Raw genomic sequence first — 17,498 nt, forward strand, 5'->3', positions numbered from 1 at the left:
ACTGGGGCTAGCGGTCATTAGTTACATTTCAACCACAGCGATTCCCCAATTGAGGCGCAGCAGAGTTCACCGGCAAATGCAGGAACACCGGAAATAATCACTAAACCAACGAACGAGAAATGGCGGAGGCTACCAGAACGAAGATACATTTTTCCGAATAAAACGTGGTGAAAACGTAATTACATAGCTCACTCCCTACCGGGTATCTCATTCTACTGGTATACGACTCTGCATGCGTTGTTTGTTGGCAACCTTGATATTTACGAAGTTTTGGGAACGGATTCCTGTTGGAAAGTTCCTCAAATTATACCCACCCCTTTGAAACACAGGTACATTTTGCCCAAACTGTGCATTTTAGTCATGATGTGGCCCATTTCAGCACAATGGTCAATGTAGGCTATTATTACAGTTGTATATTGTTATACTACCAAGATATAATCAATTGTATTTCATGTAATATAATGAAATAATCCTCCACGAGAAAGACAAGCTGTCAGTTATCAACTAGAATAAAAGGATTCATATTAGTGTAAATATGGGATGCTGTTGATTACCATTATAAACCATTATACAGCAGCAACCAAGTAATCTCTCAAAACTGTAGGATGAATTCCTATTCAGGGTAATAATGAGAAATGCAAATTGTTTGTTACACTTACTTTGCCAAGCTTCATGCAATACAAAATAAATCCAGAATCCGAGGTTTTATGAGCAAAAAATATGTTATTTTAGAAACATGCGAGCTGTCAATCCTACAACATTGCGAATAGCGTGTTTTCAGAATCAGAAACATTATGAAAACTCTTGTGTCCTTTGTCTATTGCTATTAGTTAATGTTTCTAACCTGTGAATTAATTTATTCATGCCGATTTCCAATTATCAGTTAGCCTGTGAAATATTATCAGTATATTAAAAAAATACAGTACAGTCTGATGGCAATTAATTTAAATCAAGAATACTGGCATTTGAATTCAAGCGCCGGAAGAAAAGAGGGTCGACCTTTCTGTTTTCATACCTCACTTTCGAAACGTAATTTCTTGGAAGTCTTTTGAGATGGTCCTAGGTTTCGATCTCGCTCTTCCGTCTTATTTTACTCCCTCTGCTGAACTGAGTTTGTCCCACCTTGATTCGGTAAGCATAGATTGTCATGTTCCTTTGACCAATCATGAATGCTTAACAGTGTTTTCCGGAAGACCCAATCGTACCCCAATGGGACCAATCAGCTTCTGGAAATGTTTCAAGGCAGAAACTGGACTTCCGTATTTCATCCATTTCGGCTCATTGGATCCAAATAAAACGGCAATAAGAAACAAAATGGTGCATTGCGGGGTTGGTCAAAGAGAAATTGGGAGGGGACATTTAGCGAACAAAGTGCGTGATCTTTTAATGAAATCGGGGGGAGGTGAACAGTTTGTTTCAAATGTCTGCTCCCATGAATAGGAAGCGAAGTTTGTCCCTGTTTATCGTTTTATGAGCTACACAATTACCAACAAATAATTTATGTTAACGTACCAGCTGTCAATCCTACAACATTGCGAATAGCGCGTCGTCGATAATCAGAAACATTTACTGCAGTAACGTAACAGGTGAGTGACAGCTGGCTAACATTATCTAATCTACTAAATGTAGCCTTCTGAATGTCACGTACACCGCTGAGCATGAACGTATTTTTGATATAATTTGCTGAGCATAAATCAGTCAGAATGGTAACTTAACTAGCTAACGTTAGTTGTGTTAAGTTTGTCTATGACGTATTATATTTATGTGATTGTAAAAACGACTAGCTGGAGTTCGTCTGAGCGGTTGGTTGGATATGTCCTCACCCTCTAGTAATGTTGTGGTCCTGTCAGAACTTAATATTGATTTAAATAGCTAGTGCACTTAATGCGGATTGGTTTTGGTTCTGCCCACTGGTGCTGTCCGGTTAGAACATGATGTTGACGGCCATCACTGTAACATTACTCTTGCTAGTCACCGACACATCTGTTCCACACGGGCTCTTTCTTATATGATATGTTTGTGCAACTGTGTTGTGGTGACCAATAGAGAGTAAAACTCTGGATATTATGGACACATCTGCCTTGTTCTTGCCTGTAGTGAGTCAGAACCTAGACGTTTTAACAATTATAGTTTTGTTTACATTTTCCAGAATGTCATGTGGGTGGCTTTTTACTTTGAAACAGACTTTCCAACCGCAGAAACGGATTCTTGAGGCATAGCCTATACTTGGTGTAGGAAAATATTAATTCAAGTATTCAAAGGGTACTTTCTCTCAGGCCACGAGTGTGTTTCAGCCATATACCTGTTACATGTAGTCTTGTGGTCAGACCACTGGCAGCAGTGCAAAGAAGATAATGTCCCTAGATGTGCAAGCTTAGTAAACAAACCTCACCTCGTATTGTGCTGTCTGTATGGCTGTTATTAATGATTATATGCATACGTGTGCGTGTGGTGTTGTCTTCAGCCAGGCATGGCACAGTGGGAGAAGCTGAGGCAGCTGGAGTCTGTGTACCTGACACAGGTGGATGAGCTGTATGATGGGGATGCCTTCCCCATGGATGTACGCCACTACCTGGCACACTGGATAGAGGGTCAAGACTGGTGAGGCAGTCCACTCATCCTGCACTATTTCTTGTTTCAGCCACACACAAAAAATGAAAGGGTCTGGGTGACTATGCACTGATTTTAGGGATGTCTGAAGGACCACAGGGATGTCCATGTAGAACAAACCCAAAGAATGTCAGGGAAAAGGGGTGAATGAAGCTCTTATGTAGTTCCTAAACCAGTTTCCTCGTGTTTCCGTCCTTAGGGATCGTGCAGCACGGGACCATGATGTTGCCATGTTGCTGTTCCAGGTGTTATTAGAGAACCTTGATATCCAGCACAGCCGCTTCGTCCAGGGGGGAGAGTCCTTCCTGCTGCAGCACAACATACGCCGTTTCAAACAAAGCTTCCAGGTGTGGCTCTCTATGGGGTGTCTATGATAAATATACTGAACATAAATATAAACCAACAATTTCAAAGATATTGGTTAGTTCATATAAGGAAATCAGACAATTGAAAAATTCATTAGGCCCTAATCTATGGATTTCACATGACTGGGAATACAGATAGCTGAAAAAAAGGTAGGAGTGTGGATCAGAAAACCAGTCAGTATTTGGTGTGACACATCTTCGCATAGAGTTGATCAGGATTTTGTTTGTGGCCTGTGGAATGTTCAATGGCTGTTTAAAGTTGCTGGATATTGGCGGGAACTGGAACATTCTGTCGTACGTGTCCACCCAATGCATCCCAAACATGCTCAATGGGTGACATGTCTGGTGAGTATGCAGACAATGGAAAAACTGGGACATTTTCAGCTTCCAGATATAGTATACATATTCTTACCACATAGGTAGTGCATTATCATGCTGAAACATGAGGTGAGGGTGGCAGACGAATGGCATGAAAATGGCCCTCGGGATAATGTCACGGTATCTCTGTGCATTCAAATTGCCATCGATAAAATGCAATTGTGTTCATTGTCCGGAGCTTATGCCTGCCCATACCATAACCCCACCGCCACCATGGGGCACTCTGTTCACAACGTTGACATCAGCAAACTGCTTGCCTACATGACACCATACATGTGGTCTGCGCTTGTGAGGCTGGTTGGACGTACTGCCAAATTCTCGAAATGGACGCTGGAGGCGGCTTATGGTAGAGAAATTAACATTCAAGTATCTGGCAACAGCTCAGGTGGACATTCGTGCAGTCAGCATGCCAATTGCATGCTCCCTCAACTTGAGACACCTGTGGCATTGCACTGTTTAACAAAACCTCACATTTGAGTGGCATTTTATTGTCCCCAGCACAAGATGCACCTGTGTAGTGATCATGCTTCTTGATATGCCACACCTGTCAGGTGGATGGATTATCTTGGCAAAGGAGAAATACTCATTAACAGGGATTAAAACAAATTTGTGAGAAGTTGTATGTGTTTGCATGGAACATTTCTAGGATATTTTATTTCGGCTCATGAAACATCACTTCACATGTTGTGTTTTATATTTGTTCAGTGTAGATAGAACCTTTTAGAACAGTAGTCAACTGGGTCTTAGAGCTACTGAGTTTGTAGCCCTTCAAGGTCTTGATGAAGTACAACTACTCTAGTAAAACTACTCTTCACGCCCTTTCTTCCTCCAGAGGTACCAAGAGGAGCCTTATAATCTGGCCAACATCATCCAGTGGTTTCTGGCAAAAGAGAAGGAGATCCTGCAGAACGCTGAGCTGGCTGAGCAGGTTAGACAAACAGAGCCTTTAAGAACCCAAAGTATTCAGACCCCTTGACTTTTCCACATTTTGTTAGGTTACAGCCTTATTCTAAAATCGATTAAATTGTTTTTTTCCCCTCAATCTACACACAATACCCCATAATGACTAAGCAAAAACAGGTTTAGAATTTTTGTTAATTTATGAAAAATATATATATCCCATTTTATGTAAGTATTCAGACCTTTTACTCAGTACTTTGTTGAAGCACCTTTTGGCAGCGATTACAGCCTTGAGTCTTCTTGGGTATGATGCTACAAACTTGGCACACTTGTATTTGGGGAGTTTCTCCCATTCTTCTCTGCAGATACTCTCAAGCTCTGTCAGGTTGAATGGGGAGTGTTGCTGCACACCTATTTTCAGGTCTCTCCAGATGTTCCATCAGCCACTCTACCATGAAGGTCTGATTGGTGGAGTGCTGCAGAGATAGTTGTCATTCTGGAAGGTTTTCTCATCTCCACAGAGGAACGCTAGAGCTCTGTCAGATTGACCATCGCGTTCTTGGTCACCTCCTTGACCAAGGCCCTTCTCCCCCAATTGCTCAGTTTGGCCTGGCAGCCAGCTGAAGGAAGAGTCTTGGTGGTTACAAACTTCTTCCATTTAAGAATGATGGAGGCCACTGTGTTCTTGGGAACCTTCAATGCTGCATAAATGTTTTGGTAACCTTCCCCAGATCTGTGCCTTGACATATTCCTGTCTCGAACTCTATGGACAATTCCTTCAACCTCATTGCTTGGTTTTTGCTCTGACATGCACTGTCAACTGTGGGACCATAGACAAGTGTGTGCCTTTCCAAATCATGTCCAATCAATTGAATTTATCACAGGTGGACTCCAATCAACTTGTAGAAACATCTCAAGGATGATCGATGGAAACCAAGATGCACCTGAGCTCAGTTTCGAGTCTCATTGCAAAGAGTCTGAGTACTAAAATAAGATATTTCTGTTTTTAATTTTGTATAAATTTGCAAACATTTTTTTAAAAAACTGTTTTCGCTTTGTCTTTGTGGGGTATTGCTTGTAGATTGAGGATTTTTTTTGTTTTTAATACAGCATTATTCTAAAATGAAACGTAACAAAATGTAGAAAAAGTAAAGGGTTCTGAATACTTTCCAAAGGCAGTGTGTATTATAAAAGGACATTTAAGAATAGGGTGCTGGATTGGGTTATCCTGTATACCTACTCTCTCAGGACCTTAGGAGGGGGTACATCACATTTGAAAGACTTTAGGGTCATCAATACTGTGTTTCTTCATCCTCTTCCTCTCAGGTCCAGCTGCTGCAGGTCCAGCAGAACCCCATGGAGACAGACAGCCAGCGGAACATTGAGCGCAAGATGACAGACCTTAAGAATAAAGTTCAGGTGAGCGTCTCCGTGAGTCTAAAGGTTGCAATGCCTACCATGATATGAGCATCCTATGGGGGGCGGACTCTCCTCTAATGTTGCTGCCAAACTTTTCATTATGACAACATAATCTCATGGTAGTATTGTTTACAAACTGTTTTACTCATTTATATACTGTATTTTATTCAATGCCACACTGACATTGCTCAATCTAATATTTATTTATTTATTAATTCCATTCTTTTACTTTTAGATTTGTGTGTATTGTTGTGAATTGTTAGATACTACTGCACTGTTGTAGCTAGGAACACAAGCATTTCGCTACACCTGCAATAACATCTGCTAAATATGTGTATGGGACCAATAAGATTTGGTTTACAGACCACCATTGACAGTTTTGACAGTTTGTCTGTTTTTTGTTCATGTTGTAAATGCAGTGCATGGAACACACAGTGAAATGTCTGGAGGAACAACAAGATGAGTTTGATTTTAAATACCAGACTCATAACATGGAAGGTGAGCTCATCCTTTGTATTTGTGATAATCGATTCAGCAGAGGATACAGACTGAGGGATATAATACTGTATATTTTTCCCTAAAGCCCACATGGCTATGAAGAGTCAATTTTCTTTTGTCATGGATGTGAGTTATGAAGTGACGCGTTCTATCGGGTGACATCTGTAACCTCATTCTATTGTAGTTGATTTGTTGACTTGACGATAACTCAGGCTCTTGTGCATAGGCACCACCAACGAGGCAGAGAAGACGGAACAGATGAAGGTGCTGCAGGCTCTACTCAACAGACTGGACGCCTCCAGGAAGGTACCACCCACAATCCTCTAGTCTACATCACCTTAAACAATTTACGCCTTAGACATTCACCTAATAATAAATTAGGACATTATGAAGTGTATTATTCATATAACATGTATTTCCTCTGGTTCTCCCCCCTCTCTTTTCCCTTCCTCCTCCCCGTCTCCGCTGTAGAGCATGTTGTCCGGTATGGGTGTGCTGCTGGATGGTGTAGAGGAGCTGCTGTGTGTGCTTGTGAGGGAAGAGCTAGTGCAGTGGCAAAGGAGGCAGCAGAAGGCCTGCATTGGAGCCCCAGACAGCACCTGCCTGGACCAGCTGGAGAAGTGGTACAGTACAGCCATTCACCTCTGACATAAACCATCTCTAACTGCTTTCTGCTGTAACTCTGTTGAGCGTTCAGTACATCTGCCCTGGCTTGCTGAAGGAGCGACTACGAAGCCTTTCTTAGAAAGAGCCTGCGGTGGTAGACCATGTTCATTCTGTTGTGTTTGACCTCTGACCCCTCTGTGTGATCTCCTGTATGACCTCTATTCGGCCCGTCTGACCTCCCTCTAGGTTTACAACGGAGGCGGAGTGTCTGTTCCAGGTGCGTAAGTTCCTTAAGAAGCTGGAGGAGCTGATGGGGAAGGTGACCTATGAGCACGACCCTGTGAAGAAGCAGAAACCAGCGCTGCAGAATAGGGTGGACAGCCTCCTCACCAGCCTGCTCAAAAGGTTTTACACCATTTACAATACACAATCACACTAGCTCATAAACTATTCTGATAAACACAGTTTACACACTAACATAGTAAATCCTCACAGTGCAAATAATAATACACAAGCACACTAATGATTTGTTCAGCTCCCTTTTTCTTACTATTGTTCACAGAAGGTATTTTGTGTTTTCAGCGCCTTTGTGGTGGAGACTCAGCCCTCTATGCCCCAAGGGAAAGGCCCCTTGGTCCTGCGTACCAATGTCCAGTTCTCAGTCAAGACCAGGTGAGAACTAGGAAAGGGTCTGAAGTAATGACAGCTGTTAAATAACCAGCCCATCACTGAATTGAATGTCATAGTGAATGTGACATCCATTTATACAATTCAATGTGTGTTTCTTCTAGATTCCTCGTCAAATTTCCTGAGCTGAACCATGCCATGAAAGTGAACGTGTCTATGGACAGGTGAGATGGAACCTTTGGAAAATCAAATCAGTTGTTCTTGACATATTAGATGCCTGCCTTACGTAGTGCTCTCGTTGCTTTAGTCCAGACATCTAGAAGTCACGAGATTTATTGATCATTATGAGCTAGACGACTTTAGAACATTGGCAGAGTGAATTAAGTGACCCCTATTGGCCATTATACTGAAGTGGATGTTCCTCTCCCTTTCTCTCATCTCTAGGGAGGCTCCTTTGGTCAAAGGGTAAGATGTGACATTCGGAACTAGATTTGTGCCAAATTTGAAATGGTAAAACCATGACAACGAATGTAAAGAAATCTTAATGTGTCTCAACAAATTCAAGTAAACCACTTTTATACATTCACCCTGTCACTCCATGTTCTCTTGGCCTGTAGGTACCGTCGGTTCAATGTCCTGGGGACTAACAGTAAGGCCCTGAACATGGCTGAGAGTATGAGTGGAGGCATGGTGGCAGACTTCAGACATCTGGTGAGTCAGTAGGACAGACAGGCTTTTGTTGGCGGGGAGAGATGGATTGGTAGTCAGTTACACAACTCTGTGTGGAAATTAACCATGAAACTGTATGCAGTTGACTTGCATAAAGGTAGAGTCAGTGATGCACAAGGTGAACCGTAATATTGGGGCAATTTCCGCAACAACTAAGAGCATTGAAGCGCTAGGCTGTACTTCTCCAGTGTTTACGGTTCCTCAGCTATCACGTTGTAGCTATCGAAGCGCACCTGCGCAGATACACTGTCAGTGCATCACTTTCATCTGTAACATCTGCGGTGTTGCTCATGGCAACATCATGTAGCTGAGTCTCAATTTAAAAGGTTTTGATGAATCAATTAAGATATCAATTAGCTGATGGATTATGCAATTTTGTCATCACAATTGCTTATAGCAGAGATGGACTAACCAAAACTGATTTAATTGGTATTTGCAGACACTGAAGGAGCAGAAATCTGGAGGAGGGGGCAAGGGGATCCATGACGTGAGTTTACATCATGTTTCAACATATATCCACTTTAATACTCAAAGCATTAGGAACAACTCTACTTCAGCCATGCTGTAGTAGAGTTGAGCAGCAGGTGTGTTTGGTCCTGGATGTGTTGGTGGTGAACCTCTCTGTGCCAACAGCTCTCTCTCAGCGTCACAGAGGAGCTGCACATCATCAACTTTAACACGGAGTTCCTTCTGCACGACATGTCAGTCTCCTTAGAGGTGTGTCTTCCTGTCATTCCCTGTGCCCTCATTAGCTATCAGCCCCATATGTTGTGACACAGTAAGGGTGGTCTGGTCTAACTTGCATTGGTTTCCCTGGATGATAGTTTTTAGCAGACAATCTAAATGTAATAAGGTCCATGCTGCAGTAGTCGGTCATATGAATGCATGTTCCTTTGTCCACTGCATCCCACCCCAGACGTCCTCTCTCCCTGTGGTCATCATCTCCAACTCCAGCCAGCAGCAGAGTGCCTGGGCTTCCATCCTCTGGTTCAATATGCTCTGCCTCGAGCCAAAGGTGAGAGGTCACCAATACAGGTCCCCCAGCTTTTGATCAGATGTCTTGTTCAAACAACTTCTTAGCCAACTCTTTAAAAAATATAGATATTTTTTATAAATTTATATTTGTGTGTTTTAATAATTGTTAATGTGTTTCTGCAGAACCTTCTGTTCTTTGCCAACTGTCCCGCGGCTACGTGGCCCCAACTAGGGGAGATGTTGAGCTGGCAGTTCCTCTCTTCCACCACGCGGGGTCTGGACTCTAACCAGCTGGACATGATCGCACACAAACTCTTTGGTATGTCTACTACCCATCTCAATCCTAGGTATAGTGTACATTGTCTGGTATGTTTACAGTGCTACATGACTTTCAGGTCTAGAGATGTCAGTGAAGTAGGTTTGGCAAATTATTTTTTTCTGCCCCATCAGGAAAGCAGCAAAGTTACGATGCCTGCAACATCTCATGGACTAAGTTCAGCAAGGTGATTATCTTGTCACTTGTTAGCTCTCTGCATGATGCTGACAGTGGAAATACTAATGTCAGTCTAAGCTGTGCCAACCTCAATTATCCTTGTGTTGCAGGAAAATGTTCCTAACACCAACTTCACTTTTTGGGTGTGGTTCGATGGTATACTTTTTATGGTGAAGAGTCACTTAGAGAACCTGTGGAAAGATGGGTATGTCTGAGGAGAAAAAGTGACCCATTATAGTTTGAGGCTCTGTGATAGGCTGGCCCGTTATTTCGCAAAATCATTATTTGAGAAATTGTTTATGGATGTCCTTTGATTAATAACAACTTATTAAAGGTCTGGTTTGTTTTCTCTGTATGTGTTTTTACTCTGCAGTTCTATCATGGGTTTTGTGAGTAAAGGCAAAGAGAAGACCCTCCTGAAGAAGAAACAGAGGGGTACGTTCCTCCTGCGCTTCAGTGAGAGCATCAGAGATGGAGGCATCACCTTCTCCTGGGTGGACTACTCCCCCACCGGTGAGACGGCAGGATCATATGGCATGGGACAGAGACCTTCCAAGAAGCTGGGCAATTATTTTTGCAAGATTTCTAAGTCCCATTAAGGATGTCTTGTACTACACACAGTGACGCCTTTTATATTGTAGCATCCGATGAATTGATTGACGTTAGTGCTTCCAAGGAGGAGAAATTCACCCTCATATCTGTCCCCCTATATTGCCCTCCCTGCCCCTCTTCCACACATTCTCTACTACCTTTATCTAATCTTTTATCCTTGTCATTGTCCTCCCTCTCCAGGTGAGCCTGATGTGCGCTCGGTGCAGCCCTTCACCAAAGTGGACCTTGGCCAGATCCCCTTTCATGAGATCATCAGAAACTTCCAGATCCTGGAGGAGGAGAACGTCCCGGAAAACCCGCTCCTCTTCCTCTACCCTGACACGCCCAAAGTGGAGGCCTTCGGGAAGTACTACACAAAGAAGAGTGGAGGTGACTATACCAGAAGAATCTTGTGGTGCAATGAAAGTTTGGATTCTGGATGCATTTTATAGTTTGTTTACGAAGAATTTGACATCCTTTTTGCAAGTTGAGTTGATTGCTATTAATCTAAATAATATACCTTTGTCTTTTCAGCGGATAGTGAATACATTAAGTACATCAAAACTAAGTTGGTTTTCGTATCTAAAGAGTGAGTATTTTTGAGTTAGTCTTTTTAACATTTCATTTATCCAGCCTTAACATGTGGATTGTAATTCACCTGAAAATCCCTACATGAGCCTCCCTTACCCCCCACTCCACCTGTTCTTTCCGAATAGAGGCCATTTCGTAAATGAAAGCTCATATGAAAATACTCTGGCTCCATCAAAATTGTAGTGTAATCCCAGTCTCTCATTGGTCACCTCAGGAACTGGTTGTGTGTAATGGCTATTTATCATTGGTTACTGTAGGAACACACTGGAGGCTAAGTCACCTATGTATTCTGACACTGGCCCTGAGCCTTCGCCTTCCACAATGAACCCAAGATATGGTCTGGGTGGAGAGGCCTTCGGTGAGTCGCCAAGCCTCCCAGTAAACCACCAATCAACCAAATCCCTTTAAGTGTCGTCTGACCCTTTTTCTCATCAGAAGTCAGCAATCTGCTCCTAAACACAATAGCATGCTTTTGAGCTTTATCTGCCCTCCTTAAGTTTCTGTCTTTAGCCGATCAATTCAAAGTAGGGGTCCTTAAGTCTCCCTACTGACTGCTAAACCATAGAAGGGAGGGCACCTCAATCAGCTTGGTTTCTTTTGGTTTACTGTTTTCCTTAACACCCCCCACCCCAATTGTCTCATTGTTCTGCATGTGCCATTCTCTGTAGGGAATGTTAACTAGTGAGCAGGGTAGGTGTTTTACACAGACTCCATTTATACCCTTTCTCTTCCTCTGTTCACCATACCAGTCCCTCCAAGATTCCAGGATTCTGCAGTTGCAATTTCTTTTGAAAAATCTACAATTCCCTGCCTGTTATGCGAGTGCTTACAAATTTGACCAATCACTGCACTATTTCAGCATAAAACCAGTCAAATCATCACAATATTGTTGCATAAAACTGACCATCACCGCAGCACAGAGGGCTTGCAATTTCAACCAATCCGTGCACATTTACCTCATATAATTCAATCAAGCCACACGTCAACATGTTTTTTTTTTTACGCATTTTCGCAAAAAAAGGCTATTGCATATTGCTATGCAAAATGTCAGAATTGCCACAGCAAACTCAAGCATTTTACCCTGCAATTACCACAAAAAAACTGAAATCCTGGAGGGACTACCATATGCTCAAGATGCATCTTAATGTCTGTGGACTGTATGTTTTAACTAACCACAACTGGCTGTTTTGTATCACTAATAATGATATTCCATTCTGTGTTTTTCACCTAATACATGTCTGCTTCCTCAGTGGGGTGCAGAATGCTGTTTTCCAAATGAAACCGTTGAGTCTCGATTGTAACTAGAATAAATAACTGATTTTAAATTACTTCTTACAACAGAGCCCTCCACCTTCCCTCCCTCGGGCCTAATTGGGGACCCTCTTCCCCCAGAGCTGCCCCTGAGTCCTGACCCCATGTTCTCTGTCATGGTAGATCCCGATGAGGACCTGAATCCCACCCTCCAGGAGTTCCTCAATGACCCCGACATGTATGATTGCGTTGACTTCCTTTCTGACGACACAACCTTCCTTGAGGGGGCTCTACCCGGACTCCCCTTCACTGCCCCTCTGCAGCCCTGTGAATGACCACACTCACAACAATACAATGTCTAACCAAACTATATGACTTGCTACTGTGGAAGCACTTACCCACAACTCAAAGACAACAGCCATCCATATTTAACCAAACTCTGAGGATGCACATTAGACCATAACTTGGTTACATTGTTAATTCTATAGTCTACAAATATAGGCTACTTTCACCCTGCATCTGTAAAATTAGAAATGCTGCATGGACCATCTGTGCCCATCAGGTATAGCATAATACAATTTTTCTATGTGAAAATATGTGTGTATATATTACATTGAGAGATCTAGCAAGATTTTTTTTTTTGCACTGTTGTGAAATGACTGATTTCTGACAAGGAAAAAATATGTGAATCCCATTTTTATAATATTTGCTATGCCTTCACACAGCTGTAGCTTTAAAAAAAGAAGCTCATTTAGTGTTTTGAAAAGGTAATGAAACTTTTGCACTTCTTCCTCTCTTCTCTGTTTTGTCTTTTAATAATAATCTCAATGTTTGTGTCCAAATACCATATTTGACACTGGATAAAAGGTCTGGTTGAGCAAAAACAACTAAAAACTGAGACATTGCATGTCTGCTTACTAGGTAGAAAAGCCCAAAAGCATTGTATTATACATTGATGTGAGAAAACGTGACTTTATATTACATGGTACATTACTTGTGTCTGACAGAGTTAAGAATTCTATTAGGTGTGAATGATACATTATCAACCAGCATCCAACCCCAGGAAGGTATGGAGGGACACATTTTAAGGCGCTACTCCAAAGAGCTGGAGAAGATGAGTGACTGAGTGAGATCCAAGTCTTGGGTCCAGTCGGTTTCATTTTAGGCCATTTCAGACTGTACCACATGAATCATCATTTTTATGGTTTCTGATTGCTTTTAGAGTGTAGCATTTCTGGTGACCACTTACCTTATTTATGATAGAGGGATAAGTCAATCTATATGCTGTGGGTGTACAGTGTTGTCGGGCACAGCATGGGCTGCAGAATGTGATCATTAATGAGTGACTTGTTATGTACCACTATTTACAGGTCAGGGAATTATCTTGAAGTGAAATAACCACAGAAAGCCTGTTATTTTATACAAGCCGCAGCAGGGATATTGCAAACTTTACTGTTCGTTCAGGATTCACAACTCCGGAATACAGTGAGGAAAGATTAACATGTATTGGGAATGGCATCTATCATTTGTATTTCTTGTTTTACAGAATAGTCTGCAGATAATGACATATCTGTGATGATAAATGGGTTAAAATAAACTGACTATACAACCTGGCTAAACATTTTTTACCCAAACAAATCTCCTTGAGTTTGGTATCAGTTTGTTCAGTCGTCACAGTGACAAATATCTATTGTGATAGTAACCATAATAGTAGGCTAGGATGAGACAAGCTGCCGAAGGAGAAACCAATCAAACTGTTTTTTTATACAGTAAGTTGCTCTGTGTTAGAGAATCTTCCAAAAAACTGTAATTCAGTAATACTCATAGAATATGACATCCTGCCACATCTATACCAATATGACTGCATGGTGTGCTATGATTAAAAATATATAAATATATTCTGAATTACCAGGAGGTGGAGACCTATTTAATAATATCATTGAGGACATTATGACTTCCAACATCCCTTAAGGACATGTATTTTGTAACTTGAAAAAAGGGACATTCCAGAAGTTCTGATTTATGGTGGGCAGAATTTTCCCATGTGTAAAAGGGGAATGTCCTATGTGTCCAGTGAAAGAAAGGTACTAGAAGTAATGAAAGTACAGATTTGTTTTATTATAAACAGACCAAGAGACAATGACACAAATAAACAAGATGTAGAGGAGAATGTAGTTCTTTGCATAATTAACACCCCCAGGTCTTGATACAGTGATATCTCCCCGTTGGTGGCTTCTGGCTTCCTGCTGAAAGAAATATATGGCCTTATGCGTTTTGATCATATTGTATGACTACAGTACATGATAGAGGTGAACTTTGAGCTTTGAAAGCCATTTATTCTATTAGAACTAAGGCCTTACAGTAAGTGTACGTTGGTGTTTGTAACTGGAAAAAAAGAAGCCTTGTGAGCAAAATCTTAGCCTAAAATCGTTGAACCCTTTCCAGAAGAAATCACAGAATGGCTGATTTTGCCCTTGCAAGCTGACAGTAAATGTGACATTCCGGAAGGAGGAGAGGAATTTATAGAGGAGGAAGTAGCTCTATCAAGACCAATGGGGGAGAAGAGTGTTTTCCCTATTTGAAGTGCTTTGATAATTACGTTATGGTTGTCTTACTCAGCTTAGTCGAATGCACTATAATGCCGCTTTCAAAATAACTCGGAACTCAGAAATCTCAGACTTCCGACTTCAGTGCGTTCAAGACGACTGGGAAAAATATTTTTGAACAGTCATCCAACTCGGAATTCCAAGTCGGGAGCTCCGGGCCTCTTTCTAGAGCTCTGACTTCCGGACCTGAAGATTACTGTCGTCATGATTTGACATTGAGTTCCCAGTTTTCTTGAATGCAACATTAATCCCTCTGAATAAGAGCCCCTCCTAAACTACCAAAATGTAATAAAGGTCAATGATTCCAGAAGTGTGTGAGGGGTGTGGTGGCCCTGGCCAGTAGGGCCTGGTAGGTCTGTCCAAACTGGCTGTTCAAGACAGTGTAGAGCACAGGGTTATTACAGGTGCTGAGTCAGGCGGGTGCGGGTTGGAGGGTGCGGTTCTGCGTATCAGCAATGTTTAGCAGACAAAACAGCATACGAAACACTGGAAGATAACTCACCATTGTCCCCTGAAGAGGTGGTGGAGGAGGAGGGGGCAGTGATAGGGGCAGGAGCAGCAAAGTGGAGCGCAGGGCTAAGGGCAGGGGGGGCTCCTGTCCCCCTGCTAGGTGAGTTGAATGTGAAGTTAAAGCAGACCCCCAGGTGGAGTGGGAGGACTGGGCTTTCCCAGGGTTCCCCTTCACCTCTCCACCCTTGTATTGGGGTAGTTCCCCCTGGCTGTTCAACTCACAGCTCTGGGAGGTGGCCACCCCGCTCCCGACGCCACTGCCCCTCTCCATCCCTGGTTCTGATGAGGTTGGCTTCCTTCGTGATAAGCGTCAGCTGAGTCAGTAGCTGACCGGTGCCCTTGCTGCCACCCTGACCCGCCTGTAGATGAGCAGGAATAAAAGCACCACGCAGCCCAGGCCGATGAATAAGTATTAGAAGAGCAGCACGGTGGCGTAAGGGCGCCCCCTGGTTCGGTGGAAACTGCAGGTGCACACCTGCAGGGAAGAAATACGTAAATGGGCCAAAGCCCAGGTGGAGGGCAGGAGGAGGGCAAGGCCCCACCTAGCGAACACCCACTCAAAGACTTACCGCCTCGCCACCAGCAGGTAGCGGCTTGCCTTGATCAGATACAGTGTGATGATGGAGATGGAGTTGGAGAGGAAGAGGAGGAGGCCGAAGACGCCGCCCCTCCAGCGGAGGTGTAGGTAGGAGTCAACACAGGCAGGCTGCAGCAGGGTGCAGTACAGTAGGTCCGCCAGGCCCAGGTTCACGATCAGCGAGTTGAAACGAGTCCGCAGCCGGACAGAATGGTCATCACGTTCCCCACCGTCCCAACTATGGTCACAGCCGAATTCCACAGCACGCCAAAGCAGAGGAAGGCCTCAAACGAGAAGTGGTGGCAGGAGAAGGAGCCATTCCCCATGTCACCTGTGATGTTCTTCAGCATCCTGGGAGGAGAGTGATAAGATCAACTTTATTGTTCCCCAGGGGGAAATTGTATTGGAAACACAATGATATAAATTATGTAAAAATGCATCACGTCATTTATACATACACAGAGAAAGAATGTAAATTCCAAAATCAGCTGTCAGTCAAATAACAGCAGGTTGTTAGATGAGTCGGGGATGTCAGAGAGGGATGCTACAGGTGCAGGTTTCTGGGCTAAACTTCTAGACCATTTCCCCTTTGGCAAAAAAAACTGTCAGCTTGTTGAAATCAGTTGGCGACCCATTATTGTTCTCTGTCATATGTTCCATGATGTCATGTTTTAGAACCAACCTAGACTTTGGCGGCTGTTTTTGTTGTTTCTGCAGCTCTGTGTTTCCAGTAAATTAATTTATGTCATTTGACTTTCTGTTCATATCAGATCACAGTCAAAAATACAATTCTTTATTCTTCCTCTTGCCCAATAAGGCACGAAGTAGATATGCTGCAGCACGTCTTTCAAACCAATTCAACATGCATTAAGTGCTCGAAGACTACAAGTGTACTGTATGCTACCCCATTGTCGTAAATGTGACCAAAAATATCTTTCTACTGTTGCGAACAGAAGCAATACCTTTGAATGAATGATGTGTAAAAAAAAAAAACATATCTTATATATTTGTATTCTACAAATAGATCAAATTGAGGGGTCAAATGCCCCCTCGGTTTCAATGGACCCTGGTTGCTGCATTATTTGTACTTTGTGGTGTGGTTTTCATATAAGCCCTTTTGGGCTTCAACCTGTTTTTACCAGGGTTTTTTTCATCTAACACTAGGATTGTACAGCAGACTTAATATTATATTGTGCTGCCTTTGACCAATAACCATACATTTTCATTCCTTGAAATGAACAGTTTAAACCATACTGGAAATGTACATGTCAGACAGTTCTGTTAGATGTCAACTGTATACTAGAGTACAGGAAAGTACATTTCAATTTATAGTAGTTAAATTGGTGAATCATTAACTCACATTACAGAAGTTGCTCTGAAACGTAGAGCATTAACTCCCACAGGTAGTGTTCTTAACACAGGACTATTACAATCAAACAGAGTATCACCAGAAATAACAGAATAAAACTTGGGTGGTTACTGATCCTGAAGTTTATTTCTCACCTCAGTTCTGAAGTTTGTCATGGAGTCTTTGTCTCTCTGTGCATGATCTTGTTCTTTGGTTCTTCTATGTGTCGTGGATGTTCTGTTTCTCTGTCACACAGTCTTTTCATAGTTTGTCTGTCACTCAACTGGTTCCTTCTCTCTTTAAACTCTTGAGCTTCCTCTAATCGTATCATTGGTAAACCCCAGTGACATCATACGTGCTGCATAGCAGTGTGTTTTCTGTTCCATGACACATCTGTTACTCAATTATGGTCCGTTCCGAGTTT

At 42.5% G+C, this 17,498-nt stretch overlaps 1 protein-coding gene and 1 pseudogene across 5 annotated transcripts; one reads left to right on the forward strand and one right to left on the reverse strand.

Annotated features, from left to right (window-relative positions):
* The first annotated feature begins 1,221 nt into the window (after positions 1-1,221).
* LOC139371087 (signal transducer and activator of transcription 2) lies at positions 1,222-13,642 on the forward strand. Of its 5 annotated transcripts, none has more exons than XM_071111142.1 (24): positions 1,222-1,586; positions 2,465-2,601; positions 2,810-2,957; positions 4,186-4,281; positions 5,580-5,672; positions 6,092-6,170; positions 6,397-6,476; positions 6,642-6,793; positions 7,023-7,181; positions 7,359-7,448; positions 7,568-7,627; positions 7,848-7,868; positions 8,021-8,114; positions 8,572-8,619; positions 8,766-8,849; positions 9,049-9,147; positions 9,291-9,426; positions 9,558-9,610; positions 9,711-9,805; positions 9,974-10,113; positions 10,393-10,581; positions 10,726-10,780; positions 11,040-11,140; positions 12,124-13,642. In XM_071111142.1, the coding sequence occupies exons 2-24, from the start codon at positions 2,471-2,473 to the stop codon at positions 12,366-12,368; spliced, it is 2,448 nt and encodes an 815-aa protein (XP_070967243.1). In that variant the 5' UTR covers positions 1,222-1,586; positions 2,465-2,470; the 3' UTR covers positions 12,369-13,642. The 5 variants fall into 5 exon arrangements, with proteins under 5 accessions (XP_070967243.1, XP_070967244.1, XP_070967247.1 ...); XM_071111143.1 differs by having other exon boundaries at positions 1,340-1,586; positions 2,469-2,601; XM_071111146.1 differs by having other exon boundaries at positions 1,340-1,586; positions 2,469-2,601; positions 12,217-13,642.
* A 1,350-nt stretch (positions 13,643-14,992) lies between these two features.
* Positions 14,993-17,425, reverse strand: LOC139369814 (G-protein coupled receptor 84-like; annotated as a pseudogene).
* Between the last annotated feature and the right edge of the window lie 73 nt (positions 17,426-17,498).

Source organism: Oncorhynchus clarkii, chromosome 17 (assembly GCF_045791955.1).
Source record: "Oncorhynchus clarkii lewisi isolate Uvic-CL-2024 chromosome 17, UVic_Ocla_1.0, whole genome shotgun sequence".
In the NCBI taxonomy this organism is placed as follows: domain Eukaryota; kingdom Metazoa; phylum Chordata; class Actinopteri; order Salmoniformes; family Salmonidae; genus Oncorhynchus; species Oncorhynchus clarkii.